We start from the raw sequence: 15,433 nt of genomic DNA on the forward strand, positions 1-15,433 counted from the left end.
GCTCTTAGACTGAACACCAGATTTATTCAGTGTCCCAGTATGATCTAGTAGTTTTATCTAGGCTTGGTGTCTCAATCTCTCTGGGTCTCTAAATTTGATTCTTTGAAGTACTGAATAGGATTAGCTAACCTATATTAAGCCTAATTTTTGTTATTTTTTCTAGTAAGAAAAATACTCAGACATACACAAAGTCAAGAGAGAGTGGGGGAAGAGAGGAAGTAAGAGGGAGCCCACAGGGTAGAAAGGGCTGGGGTGGACAGGGAGAAAGGGAGGGTAGAAAGAAAAAGAAAAGCTTTGCTTTGGGCATGCACATATGGTGACTAAGAGCAAGGAGAACAGTTCCCATTCAAATAGAGCAAGTACCCATCGCTTCACTTTTGACTAGAAATTGATTTTGACTGTGGCTAATGAGTGCTAGACTGATTGATCCTTGTGAAGCAGAGGAAGTTAATTTGTGGGATATTCAGGCAACAATTAGCAGGGTAAGATTCCATCATTTTCAGCACTCATGCCTGTAGTAGTCCTAGTAATCCCTGGAGTAAGAAAGGTGTCTGTTGATCCATAAATACCTTTTAACCAGACTTAAGTATGAATAAAATAAACTTCAATTTTAATATTTTTTTAGTTTTTAAGAAATAAAATTGTGTAACTTAAGAAAAGAAATTTGCGGTCCCCAGCCCCAAAAAAAAAAAAAAAAAAAAAAAAAAAAAAAAAAAAAAGAAGGGATATTTGCCTCTGTAAAACTGAATGTATAATATTTCTATTATATTATGGGTTGAATTGCCTTTTGGTACTTGTCAAAATCCTGACAATCATTTTAGAATAGTGGAAGAAAAAAAGTGAAGTGATTTAGCTGTAGGTGTGCACATTCTTAACATTGTAGTACTTGGGAGAAAGAGGATCAGCCCAGACAGTAGAGCAACACCCAAAAATATGTTTCCAAAAATATAATAATGATTCTGAATGCTAAAGATCCTGTAAAAATGGGGGTTTTGTTCATGGCATCTCTGATCCTTTTTGTATCAATCTTAACTGATTGTTTTCCTTTAAGTCTATTAAAGAAAAACCATTTTATCATCTTTTCCTGTGATTCTACTTTTTTCAAAAAGATACCATGTAATTTTACTACAATGGTTTTCAAGTTGTACTTCATGTGTAGGACATTTTGCATCCCTGGCTCTCTTGCCAAAATGTCCCTTTCTTTTTTAAAGGGAGTTAGAGAGGTGATACTGCTTCCAACTAAAAAAAATCAAAGGTCTTCATTTTAGTAGTGTCTACTTTAGCCCCAAGTACATAATTTCATGTTTTGAGTATATAAGATCTTATTTGCAGTTACAAAATTTATGAAGTTTAAAATTGGAAGTGGCACACACCTTTAATCCCAGCAGCTGGGAGGCAAAGGCAGGAAGATCTCTTGAATTTGAGGTCAGGCGAGTCTACAGAGTGAGTTCCAGGACTGGCAGGGCTACACGGAGAAACCCTGTCTCAAATCATTAACACCAAAGAGAACTTGAGGACTGATTGTTTGCTGCTAGGACTGATAACTGAGCTTGATCACTAGGACCTACTTGGTGGAAGGAGAAAAGTGACTCCAACAAGTTGTCTTCTGACCACCACAAATGCTGTAGTGTATACACACACACACACACACACACACACACACACACACACACACACACACACACACACACAAACATGCGTGTGTGCATGCACAGGGATGATGGGGAAAGAGAAATAAGTAAATAGAATTATTAATTAAAATTTTTTTTTAATAGATAAATGTATGAGCTGCCTGTTAGAAGTAGCTCTTTCAGGAAATGAAGAACAGAAGCCTTTTGATTACAAATTGCGGCCTGAAATTGCTGTCTATGTAGACTTGGCATTGGGTTGCTCTAAAGAGCCTGCCAGAAGCCTTTGGATCAGCATGCAGGACTATGCTGTCAGTAAAGGTAAGATAAAGAGGAGGAAGTGGATAGATATATAGCTAATTTACCTCACTAGTTCCGGTGTTTGTAGAGATAAAATATAATAGCCCGCCAGTTGCTTTTTCTGAGGAAAATGATTTCATATAAGTAACAGTTTGAAATAGTTGTTTTTCTGCTTGTGGAAAGTGGGTCGGGTTATTTGTCACATTTACATATATCCCATTTGAAGAAAGTAGATTGTGTTAAAGTTGGACTTTGTAAAAAACCATTTTATGAAAGTATTCAATGAGGCATTATGTTAGTGGATGTATATTTAGATGGCTAGGCTGTAAGCCTACTGAATATTTCTTTATATAAAAATTTTTGCCTATTCAGAGTGCTAATACCCATTTGAGATAATATATGCTATTAAATGTAATAGTGAAATAGTATACAAATATATGGTAATATTTCCATTTCAATATTTTTTATTCAGTAGAATTAATTTTATGTGTAAATTTCAGACAATATCCTTGTTTAATTCTTAGCTCCCATGTTTGACAGTGACTCCATATTAAAGCTGGACATAGTAGCGCATACCTGTAATTTCAGCACTTTGGATGGGAAGCAGGAAGGCCAGTTTCAGATCAGCTTCTACTATACATAGTGAGTTTGAAGCTAATCTGGGTTACATGAAACCCTCTCTCAAAATAAGTACCCCAACCAGACAAACTCGGTCACCCATATTGTTGAGAGTCACATATATAGTCTCTATTTTTTTCCATGTTGTTTTTTTTCTTATTCTCTCCTTAGTTTTCTTCTGTATCTTGGAATTCTTAGGTTTAAAAGATGGTTAGAGTAAATATGTCTTCACTTTTCTTTGGCTTTAATCTTTTATAAATAGAATGAACTGAGGTATATATTATGTACATCTCTTTCTTTTAAAGACAGAGTCTTAAGCTCAAGTCTGCCATCAAATCTCTTAGTCCTCTTGCCTTAGCTTCCTGAGTACTGAAATTACCAAATGTGCTATCATTCCTAGATCAGTTATTTAGACATTTAAACACAAGTGGAAAGATAGCTTGATAGCTAGTGATATGGCTCATGGTCAGTTGTGCTAAACCTGATGTACTGAGTTCAGTCCCAGGGACCCACATGAGCACTGCAGTTTACTGTTTGCCCTTTATACCTATCATGGCACTCATACTCCAGAGTGTACTCTCTCCTCCCCTTTCCCCTCCCCTCCCCTCTCCCCTCTCCCTTCTCTCTTTTCCCTTTCCTTCTCCCCTTTCCTCTCCCCTTTCCCCTCTCATCTCCCCTCTTCCCTTTCTCTCAAGCAATGTAATTTTAAAAGAAAGAAATAGTACCATTGAAAATTTTGTCTCATCCAAGCATGGTAGTAACACTTCTATTTCCAACTACTTGGAAGAATAAGACAGAGTGACTGTTTTAGTCCATGAGTTCAGGACCAGCCTGGGCAACATAGGGAGACCTCCATCTTAAAAACAAGCAAACAGAGACAGTGAGACTTGCTACTAAGCCTGACAACTTGATTTTAATCTTAAAGACCTATATGATGCAAATTGTTCTCTGGTCCACACACATGTATACTATAGCATTGGCCCCTGTCCACACAGATAGATAAATAAATGTGATGAAAAGGGTTCTTAAAAAAGCACACAAATAAAGTAGCTGTAGATCATTCATTTTGATTATTTTTGACCATTTATTCTGTTATGTTGATTCCTATCCAGAGATGAAAGGTAAAGTAATAAGAAAAATTTTACTCATCTAATATCATTTTGGATATTCGAATATTCTGTGTCATTATCTAGTTAGGTTTAAATTTCTTTTTGAAAAGTTTATTGTGTGTGTATTAGTGGGTGCAGGTCTGCTGTGCCATGGTGCATGCTTGGAGTTGAGAAGGTCAGTTCTCTCCACCCTCCTTGGGTTTGGAAGGTTGAACTCAGGTTATTAACCTTAGACAGCAAGTACTTTTCCTGCTGAACCATTTTACCAGCCCATAATTAACTTTTATATCATAATATCATTTGTTATATTGGAATGAGAACTTTTAAAACCAACATATACACTTAAGGTAAATACAATATGCTATATTTTTGATAGTTTAGTGTGGACTTCATGTTTAATTGTAAAAATTAATAAACATTCTGTGATGTTTGATATTAAATTAATATAGCTTCAATGATTGTTATTTATGAACTCATTACTTTAAAAACTTAAAAGCAGGATAATGCATGCTAGATTTGAAACAGCACAGAGTATTACTGTATTTTGTTCTGTAAGTTGAAAATTAGCATCCTTAAACTAGAGTTCTGTTTAATTATGTCATAACAGTTTTCGGATGGTAACTAGGTCTCTGGAACAGGTAACTCCTTGAGAACCTGATGTGGATAAATTCTGAATGCACGTATACAGTACACATGGTTGTTACAAAAGTCTCTGTGGACTATTAAGTTTTATATAAAGTTAGGCATATTTGCATTGTCAGTTTTTTCACCTATAGAGTAGTTAAGTCTGGATTTATATTTTTAACCTACACATGGAAATAAAGTGAAAAATTAATGTATAGCATTTTATCTTTTGGGAAAGGAGTTAAGAACAAGTAAAACTAAATTGGGGCTTAATATTTTCCAAGGATACTTTTTGTTTGTTTTTGCTTTGAAGTACAATTATTATTTGGTAATCTGTCAGATGAGTAGAAATCACTCTGGGAATAGGGAGGACCCTCCCCCCCAATTGAATCTGCTGAATTTTCTTTATTTTAAGAATATATGCTCTATCTAGTATAATGTGCTCCATGGTATGCCAACATAGAATTAAAGAATGGGGGCGGGGGACCATCTGACTAATTTTCTTTATCTAATGCTGTGGTTTGAGTTTTCAATTATATATATTCATTTCTGTCCAGATATTTTTAATTGCCCAGATGTTCTTATACTCTTGCAGGATCTACTTTTATGGCTTAAAATAATATATACATACCATATACATATATCATATACATAATTTTATATATGGATGCCTAATTCAATAGTGCATTCAGTTTTTAGACTGCTTAATGTGTTCAGATCTAGACTTTGATTCCAGTTCCGTTCCCACAAAACGTGTGTACTTTTCCATTCCCTCTATATTCTGATACATTTAAATTTTTTTGACTTCAAATTTTGACAATACTTTCAGAATTTATGTGAACTCTGACAACTTCTCACTACTTGAATTGTTTCTACCCTGGTTTGATCACCATTATTGCTTATTGCATTTATGAATCCTGCTTTTACTACATGTATAATAATAGTAAGTTCTCCATCCAAGAGGTAGAGCTTTTAAAATATGAGCCAGATCATGCCATTTCTGTGTTCAAAGATCTGTATACTGTTTCCCATTTTCAAAGTCATATGTAAAGGCTTTGCACTGGTTTGCAAGATAAGTTATAATCAAATTCACTACCAGCTCTCTAATGTCGTCTACTACCACTCTTATACATGGACCTTTGCTCCAGCAATTCTGACCTCTTGAATCCTCAAACTATGTTCTTATCACATGGTTATCCTAGTGATGTTCTGTACCCATGAGGTTTCTTTCCTTGCTTCACTTAGATCTCTTTTCAAATCAGAAAGCTGATCAGAGCACCTGTATGAAATAGGAATTATACGGCACAGTTCCCAGGTTCTTTTTTTTTTTCTCTCCTTAGCCCTTGCCTGTTGTATTCATTTACTGTCTTTTGCATCTCCATACCCCATACCAAGATTCACATTCTGTGAGATCAGAGTCATGGTTCAAAACTGTATCTACAGCACCTGAATCAGCATTTGTGCATTTGTCAAGTAGTTGCTCAAAATGTCAGTGAAATTGAGGTGTTGGGGAGCAAAAGCTATTAATATTACCTCAGAACTGTATGCTGAGTCCTTTTAAATGTCATTTATTTTCAGATTGGGACAGCGCAACTTTAAGTAATGAGTCACTCTTGGACACTGTGTCTAGATTTGTTCTTGCAGCACTCCTCAAACATACAAACTTACTTAGTCAAGCATGTGGAGAAAGCCGGCAAGTAACTTAAAAACTATCCTCAGACAAATATTTGCTCTCATGATGTTAGAAATTAGGTAACTTTTCTATTTTGGTTCTTTATTTAGATACCAACCTGGTAAAAGCTTATCAGAAGTGTATCGTTGTGTATACAAAGTTCGAAGTCGTTTACTTGCTTGCAAGAACCTTGAACTTATTCAAACCAGGTCATCATCACGAGACAGATGGGTAAAGTTGGAAATCAATTAATTTCTATGTTTTCCTGCAAGCTTGTCGGAGGTGGCCCCACAATTTATGAAAAACATGCCTTGATTGGTGTGAATGTTCAAAACATGCTAGCATGTTTTCTAGTGAAACGTATTGGAAGAATAAAAATGTTGGGGTTTATATACCTCATTTTTATCAAACCCAATAGGGCTGCTAGGTAATAGCCTGCATAGATGATCATTACAAACTGACTTAGTCATATCGTGGGTAATAAATAGTCTCCTTTTTTTATTGATTAAGTTACATTGGAATTACCCTGTTTAACATGTGATGCCAGAAATTATCAGAGATATTACCATATACCTCAGATTGATTAAAAAATGCAACAGTCATACAAGAACTGAAAATGATTACAAATTCTGTGTAGAGAAAGGTGAAAAAAGATCAAGGTTATAAACAATGTAGCAGTCCTATAGTTATAGTTGAACATTCTGAAAGTGAAGATTGAGGATGATCAAGGAATAAATATGGGAACAAATAGATGATTTTGAAAGGGCTTGGTGATTCTGATAGCACAACCCTGTAATTATAGAAACAAACCCAAGAACATCCTCTTCCCAGTGCTTCCTTTAAAACTGGGAAACATCAGAGCCTTTGCTCTTTGTGATTTAGTTCCTAAGCATAAACAACAGACAAGACTTCAGCATGTCTTAGTATTTATGTACTAGTATTCAGCAAGGCTTAGTATTTAATGAGTATGGATATTTGAGAGTGACCTTAAATGTTCAGAAGAAATATTAATTTATTATTTTTCAAAGCTCCAATTTGAAACTCATGTATATGAAAGTGAATATGTGTGACATATGGACCTCACTGTTAAATATTTGTATATTGTGAAATTTCTAAGTGTTTGTATATTGTAACACCTCTAAATTTACTGGTCATGAATCACAGACATCCTTTATTATGATTGTAATTGAAAGCTTTCATTTGTACTATGTATTGAAATTTATGAGATGAATTATTTAGTTATATTGTAGACTTTTCTAAGTCTAGATAATTGTTGGGTAGCATGGCCACCATGGGAAACTACATTAACTGTTCTTACTAGATCTTGAACTTTAGGATTTTTATGGGTAGGAAGGAGGGCAAAGTTAAATTTTAAAAAGTGCTATCTTAAATTTAGAATTATTGATGATCTGGACTTAAAGTTACATGGTAGAGTACTTATTAAGCATGAGTAAGGCTTTGAGTTTGAACCCTAGTACTGTTCCCACAAGCATTTATTTGTATAGAGTAATAACACAGAGAACTTTAAAGGAACAATAGGGTCAAATAATCACCTTTTGCTGGCCATAATGGCACACGCCTTTAATTCTAACACTCGGAGGCAGAAACAAGTGGTTCTCTGAGTTAACGACTACCCTGGCATACAGAGTAAGTTCCAGCATAGCTGGGGCTGAACAGAGAGACCCTATCTCAAACCAACTAACCAAACAAATGATAACAAAAAACCCAAAACCAAATAACAAAAATCACCTTTTGTGTTTGTATAATGTTATAACTTACATTGCAGCTTTGTAGTTTATAGCCAAACACAAAGTAAATGTCAATCATTCTATAGCATGACATTTCAATGGAAATACCAGGAAAGAACATATGTCTGTTTGTATATATGTGCATATAGTCTGTGTAATCTTTGCAAATAACCAGTGTATTATTTGTAAAGCTTATGAGTTATTATTAATATCAGAAGTATTTTCTGATATTAATATAAACACATTATATTTTATTAACATAAAAATTTAGGTTTCTTGAAAACTTTTTTCCCCATTCTCAACACCAGAAGTTTATTTTAAATATATAAATGACAGGAAAGGGGGATAGCCACTTTCAGGATGGTAGAATGCATATGTACTTTTCTACCCAGCTTATTATGTGAAATTAAATGCTAGCATTGCTTTATGTGATGTGCACAAAGCAGAGATTGTGCGGAACTTCAAACAGGCACACACTTGGATTTTAGTTATGCCACTGTGATGATCCCCTGTTCTTATGGTGACAGTATGGTGGTGAATTATGGGAAGCAAGTTTTGCCTTTGCATATGGCGTCAAAGGTTTAGTCAGTGTACTTTCCTTATCATTTCTTTAAGATCTCAGACAACCAAGACTCTGCAGATGTTGATCCTCAAGAGCATTCCTTTACCCGGACCATTGATGAAGAAGCTGAAATGGAAGAGCTGGCGGAGAGAGACAGGGAGGATGGCCACCCAGAGCCAGAAGATGAGGAAGAGGAACGGGAGCATGAAGTAATGACTGCTGGCAGTAAGTACATTCTTCTTACTTGAGCTGTGAAGATCATCTGCAGGGAAACGGGGAAAGAGTGTCTATGTAGTGTTTCTAAAAGCATCTGACACTGTACCAGAGATTGAAGTTTGCGTTAGCCAGCATTACGGGGGACTTTTGAAACCAGGTAGTGTCACTCTGATGCTTTTGTATTGCATGTTCTGGTTTGAAAAGCCCTCAAAGCATGTCAGTTTTCATCAAGCTGAAGACCTCTTTGTGGGAAAAGAACCCCAAATTATGTTTTATGTGTAGAGCTTTCAAAATTGTAAATTTTGAAACTATACATTATTTCAATATGTATAAGAGATAAAAGCAATGGCAGAACAATGATATGAGAATTTGGGTGGGTAGTTGACACTTTTTATACTCTATATTCTAAACCTCGGGATAATTTTTCAAAAATAGTTATTTATATGTTTAAAGAGCATTATCAAAGCTTTTGAAGTCTTTATCAGTTTCTTAAGTGATTTGGGTATTTTACATTGACATGCGCATTTAATTTGTAGCCTACAGCCTCATTGCCAGCTATGCATTTGGTTTTGACATTATTTGTGTATATTTTCAACTTACAAGAAGGTGGCACTGGGATTAAATTTAGGCCTTAAAAATAAGGCAAGCACTGTACCATTGATATATGTGCCATAGTTTTATTATACATTTAACTGCTTTCTTTGTATTTCTAAAAATTATTTTGAGTGTCTCAAAGAAAACTAAAAAGAATTTAAACAATCATAAAAAGATAAGGTGGAATAAAGGAATTCACAGATAGGGAGGTTGATTAGTAGAAATTTGCAAGCTAAACTGAGAACTTTCATAGCTAAATAAAAAAATCTTTCAAAAGCTGGAAAAGAGGTCAGAGAGGACAACATAGTAACACAGTATTGACTTTCTCTTTCAATAAAACAAAACATAATAGACATTTGGGGAATAGTAATGTATAAATTTGCTATGACATGTGAGCATCTGTGATGCATTGAGCATGGTGTCCATGGTTTCAAATAGAGTGATTCATAGTTCTTATAGTCGTCTTCAAATTCTAATAATGTTTGATTGTAAAGATGGGTAAATTGAGGCTTAAAGAGGCAGAATTACGTATCTAAAGCCACAGTTAGTAACAGCTTGAATGAAAACCAGTTCTGGAAATTGTAGTATCTGGTGGGTAGATAACTTTTACTGCCTTCTGCCTCTGGATTCTTGAGGGTTTGTTGCTTTAATGTTCCAGAAGTGAGGAACGTTTTACAGCATAATGAAAAATTGTATTCTCTAAATGTAAAGGTCCAATGTGAATTTAAAGGACAGAATGGCTCAGTGGGTAAAAGGTCATTCTGCCAAGCCTGGCAACCTGAGTTTGATCCCTAAAATCCACATGATGGAAGGAGAGAACCAACTCCTGCCAGTGGTTTCTGATCTCCATATATGTCTGCCTCCCCCAATACATAAATAAAATAATTGTAAAGAAATAAAGTCGTACACTTTTAAGTAGTAATTTCCATATTAATGGATGAATCTAATGTTTTGCCAACTCTTTTTGCCAGAATTTCCAATTAAGAATACCACTTGTCCTCCAAATTTGAGTAAAAATCCTTTAGCTATTGTAAAATATTCACTATTATAATAGCAGCCTCAAAACCTTGCTGACTCCGTAGCATTGTATACTTGTGAGCAACATGGGCTGTGTCAAATGGACCTTTATGATGATGAGGTCTTACCTGTGGAGGCAATCTTGCCCATCATAAACAGTTTCAGTTTCAGCAAACGCTAAGGTGGTTACTCCTTTTTAATGTGTTTAAGATACAGTCAAGTTCAGTTGTTAGAAATTATATAAACTCTGATAGGTAGGAAGAAGGTTTTCAATATTCATAAGCTAAAATTTGTCTGTTTTCCTTGTAACCTGACATTTTTTCTATACAAAAGTAATAACATTTCAGAAATAAGCAAGTTTTTTGTTTTTGAAATGTAACCTAGAGAACAGCGGTTCTCAGCCTATGTATTGTAGTCCCTTTTGGGGTGTATCAAACGGCTTTCCTAGGGGGTCTTCTAAAACCATCCTACACATTAGGTATTTACATTATGATTTGTGACAATAGCAAAATTACAGTAGCAATGAAAGCTATAGAGTGGCAATGAAAATAATTTTGTGGTTGGGGTCTCCACAGCATGAGGACCTGTTGTGTCACAGCATCAGGAGGGTGAGAACCACTGACCTCAAGCTTTATATTGGTCTTTAGAACCAGTTGCAGGATTTGTTAAAACATTGCTGGGCTCTATTAGTAGAGCTTCTGATTTAGAAAGTTTGGGTGGACTAATATTTGCATTTGCACAGTTGCACAAATACTGTAGCTGCTGCTGGTCTGAGACTACACTTTGGAAAACTGGCCTAACTCACTAGGAAGATTTGAAATCCTGGAGAAGGGGACCCACTCTGTCATTCTTTAATTCTTATGTGACCTTTTTTACTAGATACTTTTTTACTAATACAAAAGCTGATTAACAAATTGCACATAGTTTTCATATGCACATGCGTATGTACATGGAGATCCTCGCAAAAAGATTTTTGAAAAGAAACGACTAAAACTTGATGTTTTTATAATTTGTCAATAATGAACAATTAATTTAAGAAATGACAGGACAGGACCTAGAATAGGGGAAAATTCCAAGGATGTTAATAAGGAAATTTGGGAAGCAGGGTAGGTGGTCACGTTGGAGAGTTTGCTTAGACTGACTTGACAGTCCTATTAGCAGTCTTTGGTGGTTGAGGGTGCTTTCTAGCCTTGATCTTCAAAGGATGTCTCCTCTCAAAAGAGTCCACATGACTTCCTTCATGGAAGAAGGCAGGCCCTTTCCAAAGTCACAGATCTCATGTGATTACACCTAAGCACTCAGTTTTCTATTTGACATGTCTTAAGATGGCACAGCTTTAACTCTTTCAAAGTGGAACTATCCAAACCCAAATTCTCTGATGCACACACGTGTTTCCTGTTGCAGTTTTTATAAAAAGTATGACATTTGCTGTAACTTTCTTACTATGCTGTATTTCTTGTCTAAAAACTTATTTTTCCCTGTTTCAATAAGTTTTAGTTCAACTTTTTTGACTATTTTCATTGTTACTTTATTTGCTTTTCTCTCCCCATGTGTTAAGATCTTGTTTTTGTGTTGCATGTTACAGAAATCTTTCAGTGTTTCCTCTCAGCCCGAGAAGTAGCTCGTAGCCGAGACCGAGATAGAATGAGCAGTGGGGCAGGGCCTGGGGTCCGAGCTGATGACCCTCCTCCACAGCCTCAGCAAGAACGACGGGTCAGCACAGACCTTCCCGAGGGGCAGGACGTGTACACTGCTGCCTGCAACTCTGTGATCCACCGTTGTGCACTCCTAATACTAGGAGTGAGTCCTGTGATTGATGAGCTTCAGAAGCGAAGGGAAGAAGGGCAGTTGCAGCAGCCTTCTGTGAGTGTCTCTGAAGGCACTGGACTCATGACCAGGTGGGCCTGAACTGAAAATGCGCTTCTCTTTTCTGTGGTACTTCTCTTCTCTGTGGTACTGCTCTTCTCTGTGGTACTTCTCTGTGGTACTCCTTACAGTGAGTTTCTGTTCAGCAGCGTCAAAGACAGAAGAAGAAATACAAGTCGACTAGGATGAATTGACAATGAACAGTAGTGCAGGCTCAACCTGGAATGTGAATTTCTGTTTCCATGAGGAGGAAGTTTTCCATACATATAAACAGCCACAGATAACAAACATCCAAAGTTACTCATATCTTTCTGTAATGTAACAGTATAAGAATATTTGATGTAATTCCAAAGGGTTTTATTTTACTTATTACCTGAGCCAAGCTTTCTATGGACAGACATAATGATTTCACTGTGCTTTATCTTTGTGTTGCTAGTTCCATTCAGTTTTATGTTCACTAACAGTCCCCAATCAAAACCTTTTCTTTGTGTATGTGAGACAGGAGTGAAAGTCTCACTGCTGAGAACCGCCTAGTTCATGCAAGTCCAAGTTACAGACTGATCAAATCAAGGAGTGAATCTGATTTGTCTCAGCCTGAATCAGATGAAGAGGGTTATGCACTGGTAGGTATATCTAAAGAAGGACTCTTTGCTTTCAAGCTATATATATATATATATATATATATATATATATATATATATATATATATATATTTATGTTTACATATATGAAAAAAGCTTTTGGGTAGATTTGTTTATACTTGTTTTAGGTATATACAAACTTGAAAGATTTATAATAGAAATAATATAGCTATATTACACTTGTCAGTGGTTTTGATATTTAGTCCTGATTTATTCTTGAGGTCCTGATTCATAGATTTGACTCTTGCCTAGACTACTGGATGAGTTAGTCTGCCCCAATCTTAGATCGTACAATAGTGGTTTTTTCTTTCTCATAACCTTTTTCTCTTGTACTCTGTTTTATTAGGTGGTAACCTATTATTCTTATATGTCTAATAGTGTCACTAGGTGGTTAAGTGAATGAAATATAAGATTTTTTCAAATAAACAAAGGTACCTAGTTCAATGATAAATCTTTGTTTGAGCCTTCTTTTGTAACATGTATTTTATAATGAATTATTATCTACTCTGTCTTAGTGAACCAAAAATACTGAACCCTATTTGATTGACATTCATTGAATCATTTGAATTCCGACTGTCAGTCTTATCAACATTTTGTGGTATACTCTTAATGCTATTACCTAACATCTTCAGAACTAAAAGGACTTAGCATATAGCAAATACTTTACAAAAGGATAATCTACATGAATGAATGAATGAATGAATGAATGAATACAGAAAAAAGACTAGACAAAAAGATAAAGCCCCAAGTAAGATTTATGCATTACTAAGAATTTTCTAAGTAGACTGGAGCCACCACACAGAAAAATGTCTTATACAATTCAGAGTGTCTAAAAGATAAAAAAAACTCAGTTAAAGAGAAATAGCTATTTCTAGGTTTGAGGGGGGATTAATTTCTTTTTATGCAAAGGTACATGTGACGAAGACATCTCACAACACAGTCTTTAGGAGATTAGTTGGATGGTTTGGTTCAGTCAGCATAAAACGGCCTGAGACTTAGCACTTTCGGTTGCTGTGTCTGTGTAGACAGATAAGACCACATATATTTACCTACACACGGGCACATTTGTATATTTATATGTGCAAATAGGTGAAAGCTTTCTACAGTATTTATCAAACGATCCTCTTCCATAGTCTTATTTGTCACATACCTTTTTGTTTGTGTGAAACACTGTCAAAGTACAATAGAAATGGTCATAATGTTAAATACATGAACTTAAGTTAACTTAGTATGGTTTATGTACAATGGGTAGTACATATGGACAGTTGAGAGTAGACAGTTTATACCCTCCACCTGAAACAGAGAGAATAAACCTCTCTTTTTTCAGGAAAGCATTTACTCTATTGAGCTATCTACAGTCTCATCAGTTGGGATTTCTCTATTTTAGCAGCTTTAATAAAAACTTTTAACAGATTTAATAAAAAGTATTTTGGAATGTCAGTAGAGTCTTAGAACTGTGCAACCTTCTTTGTTAGAATATTTGTCAGATGATCTCTAAATTCCAAGTCAAGGCTAGTGCAAAGTTTGAAAAGAGGAAAATAAAGACAGAAAAAGAAGTAATTTTTGGAAGTAGGACATTATTATAGTGGTTTTAGGTATTTAAAATATTATAGTCATGCTCTAACTGGAAGATTAATATAAAGACAAGAGAAAATTAGCAGCAGCAAATACAACCAACTGCTCTTTCATTGTGGTAATTAGTGCATGTTTTTGCTTGAGTTAGGATCTGTGAGGTTGTGTGCGTGTGCACTTTTAGTTGTTTTCAGTGTGTGTGTGTTGTTGGCCTGATTTTATTGCTGAAAAAATAGGACATTACTATAACTACATGGGTTATTTTAATGCTTTTTTAAGTGTTAATAAAAAATCTCTTAACACCTAAAATTTTTTTTAACTTGTTTATAGAGTGGCCGACGAAATGTTGACTTGGATTTGGCATCATCTCATAGGAAGAGAGGTAAAATCAGCTTAAATTAAGTAGCTGTTTTACTGTCTGATACATTTGAATCTAATTGTCACTGGGATATTGTTGCCAAAAGCAATTGAGAGTATTTTATTAGAAAAATTAAAAGGAAGGTAATTTTCTCTAAAATGCACATATATTTAAAATCTAGGAATGCATATGAGTTAATGATTAGTTCTGTTTTTTTCATGTGTTTTATTTAAAAGGCACCTTTAAATATAGAATTCCAGAAATGTTGCCTGCCCTTTTTGAAAGTTTATGTGTGTAGTTTTCCACTCTCTGGCTCACTAATGAAGTTGCCTAATACACACATACCTACACCTTCAAGTAAAAGTTTCTACATTGCCTTCCCTGTTTGTTCTTTTACTATATAGCATGCAGTTTTATAGGATTACCAGGAGTCTTTTCTTAGTAGCTCTATCTTAATGGGTATCAGTTAACACATGACAAAGGGGAAAAGAGCAGTGACTTTAGATAATAGAAATCCAAGGGTAACTGAAAACACTTAAATATTAATAGTCTCTTATTAACTAATACTTTGATTTAAAACTATGTGTATAATAGTTTTTTAAAAATATAAAATGTTAAGAATTGTCACTAGTGGTTGTTTTCTAAAAGCTTGTGAAGAAAATTTGTTTCTGTGATATCAAACTTCTATTCTTCAACATGAAACCCTTTCTCAGTGTTTTTAAGCTTCTCCCCATATGTAAAAAGAACCAAAGTCAAACAAAACCCTACAAAGTAGAGAAGATTAGGAATGTGGGAAAGGATCATCATAGGCTATTTGATTTTAAAAAATTATATATATAATTTTTCTAATATATATACTTTCTAAGTATATACTTAAAAGAAATATACACACACACACACACACTTAG

The 15,433-nt window shown here is 35.0% G+C and overlaps 1 protein-coding gene across 1 annotated transcript in view; it reads left to right on the forward strand.

The window, feature by feature from the left end:
• Herc1 (HECT and RLD domain containing E3 ubiquitin protein ligase family member 1) overlaps positions 1-15,433 on the forward strand; it is a 183,683-nt gene that overhangs the window by 59,284 nt on the left and 108,966 nt on the right. The window contains exons 19-25 of the mRNA XM_032911483.1: positions 1,776-1,949; positions 5,858-5,972; positions 6,062-6,182; positions 8,315-8,486; positions 11,674-11,986; positions 12,457-12,577; positions 14,498-14,549. Of these exons, the coding sequence (XP_032767374.1) occupies positions 1,776-1,949; positions 5,858-5,972; positions 6,062-6,182; positions 8,315-8,486; positions 11,674-11,986; positions 12,457-12,577; positions 14,498-14,549 (1,068 nt within the window). The remainder of the gene's footprint in view (positions 1-1,775; positions 1,950-5,857; positions 5,973-6,061; positions 6,183-8,314; positions 8,487-11,673; positions 11,987-12,456; positions 12,578-14,497; positions 14,550-15,433) is intronic.

The sequence above is a fragment of the Rattus rattus genome, chromosome 8 (assembly GCF_011064425.1).
Source record: "Rattus rattus isolate New Zealand chromosome 8, Rrattus_CSIRO_v1, whole genome shotgun sequence".
NCBI lineage: Eukaryota > Metazoa > Chordata > Mammalia > Rodentia > Muridae > Rattus > Rattus rattus.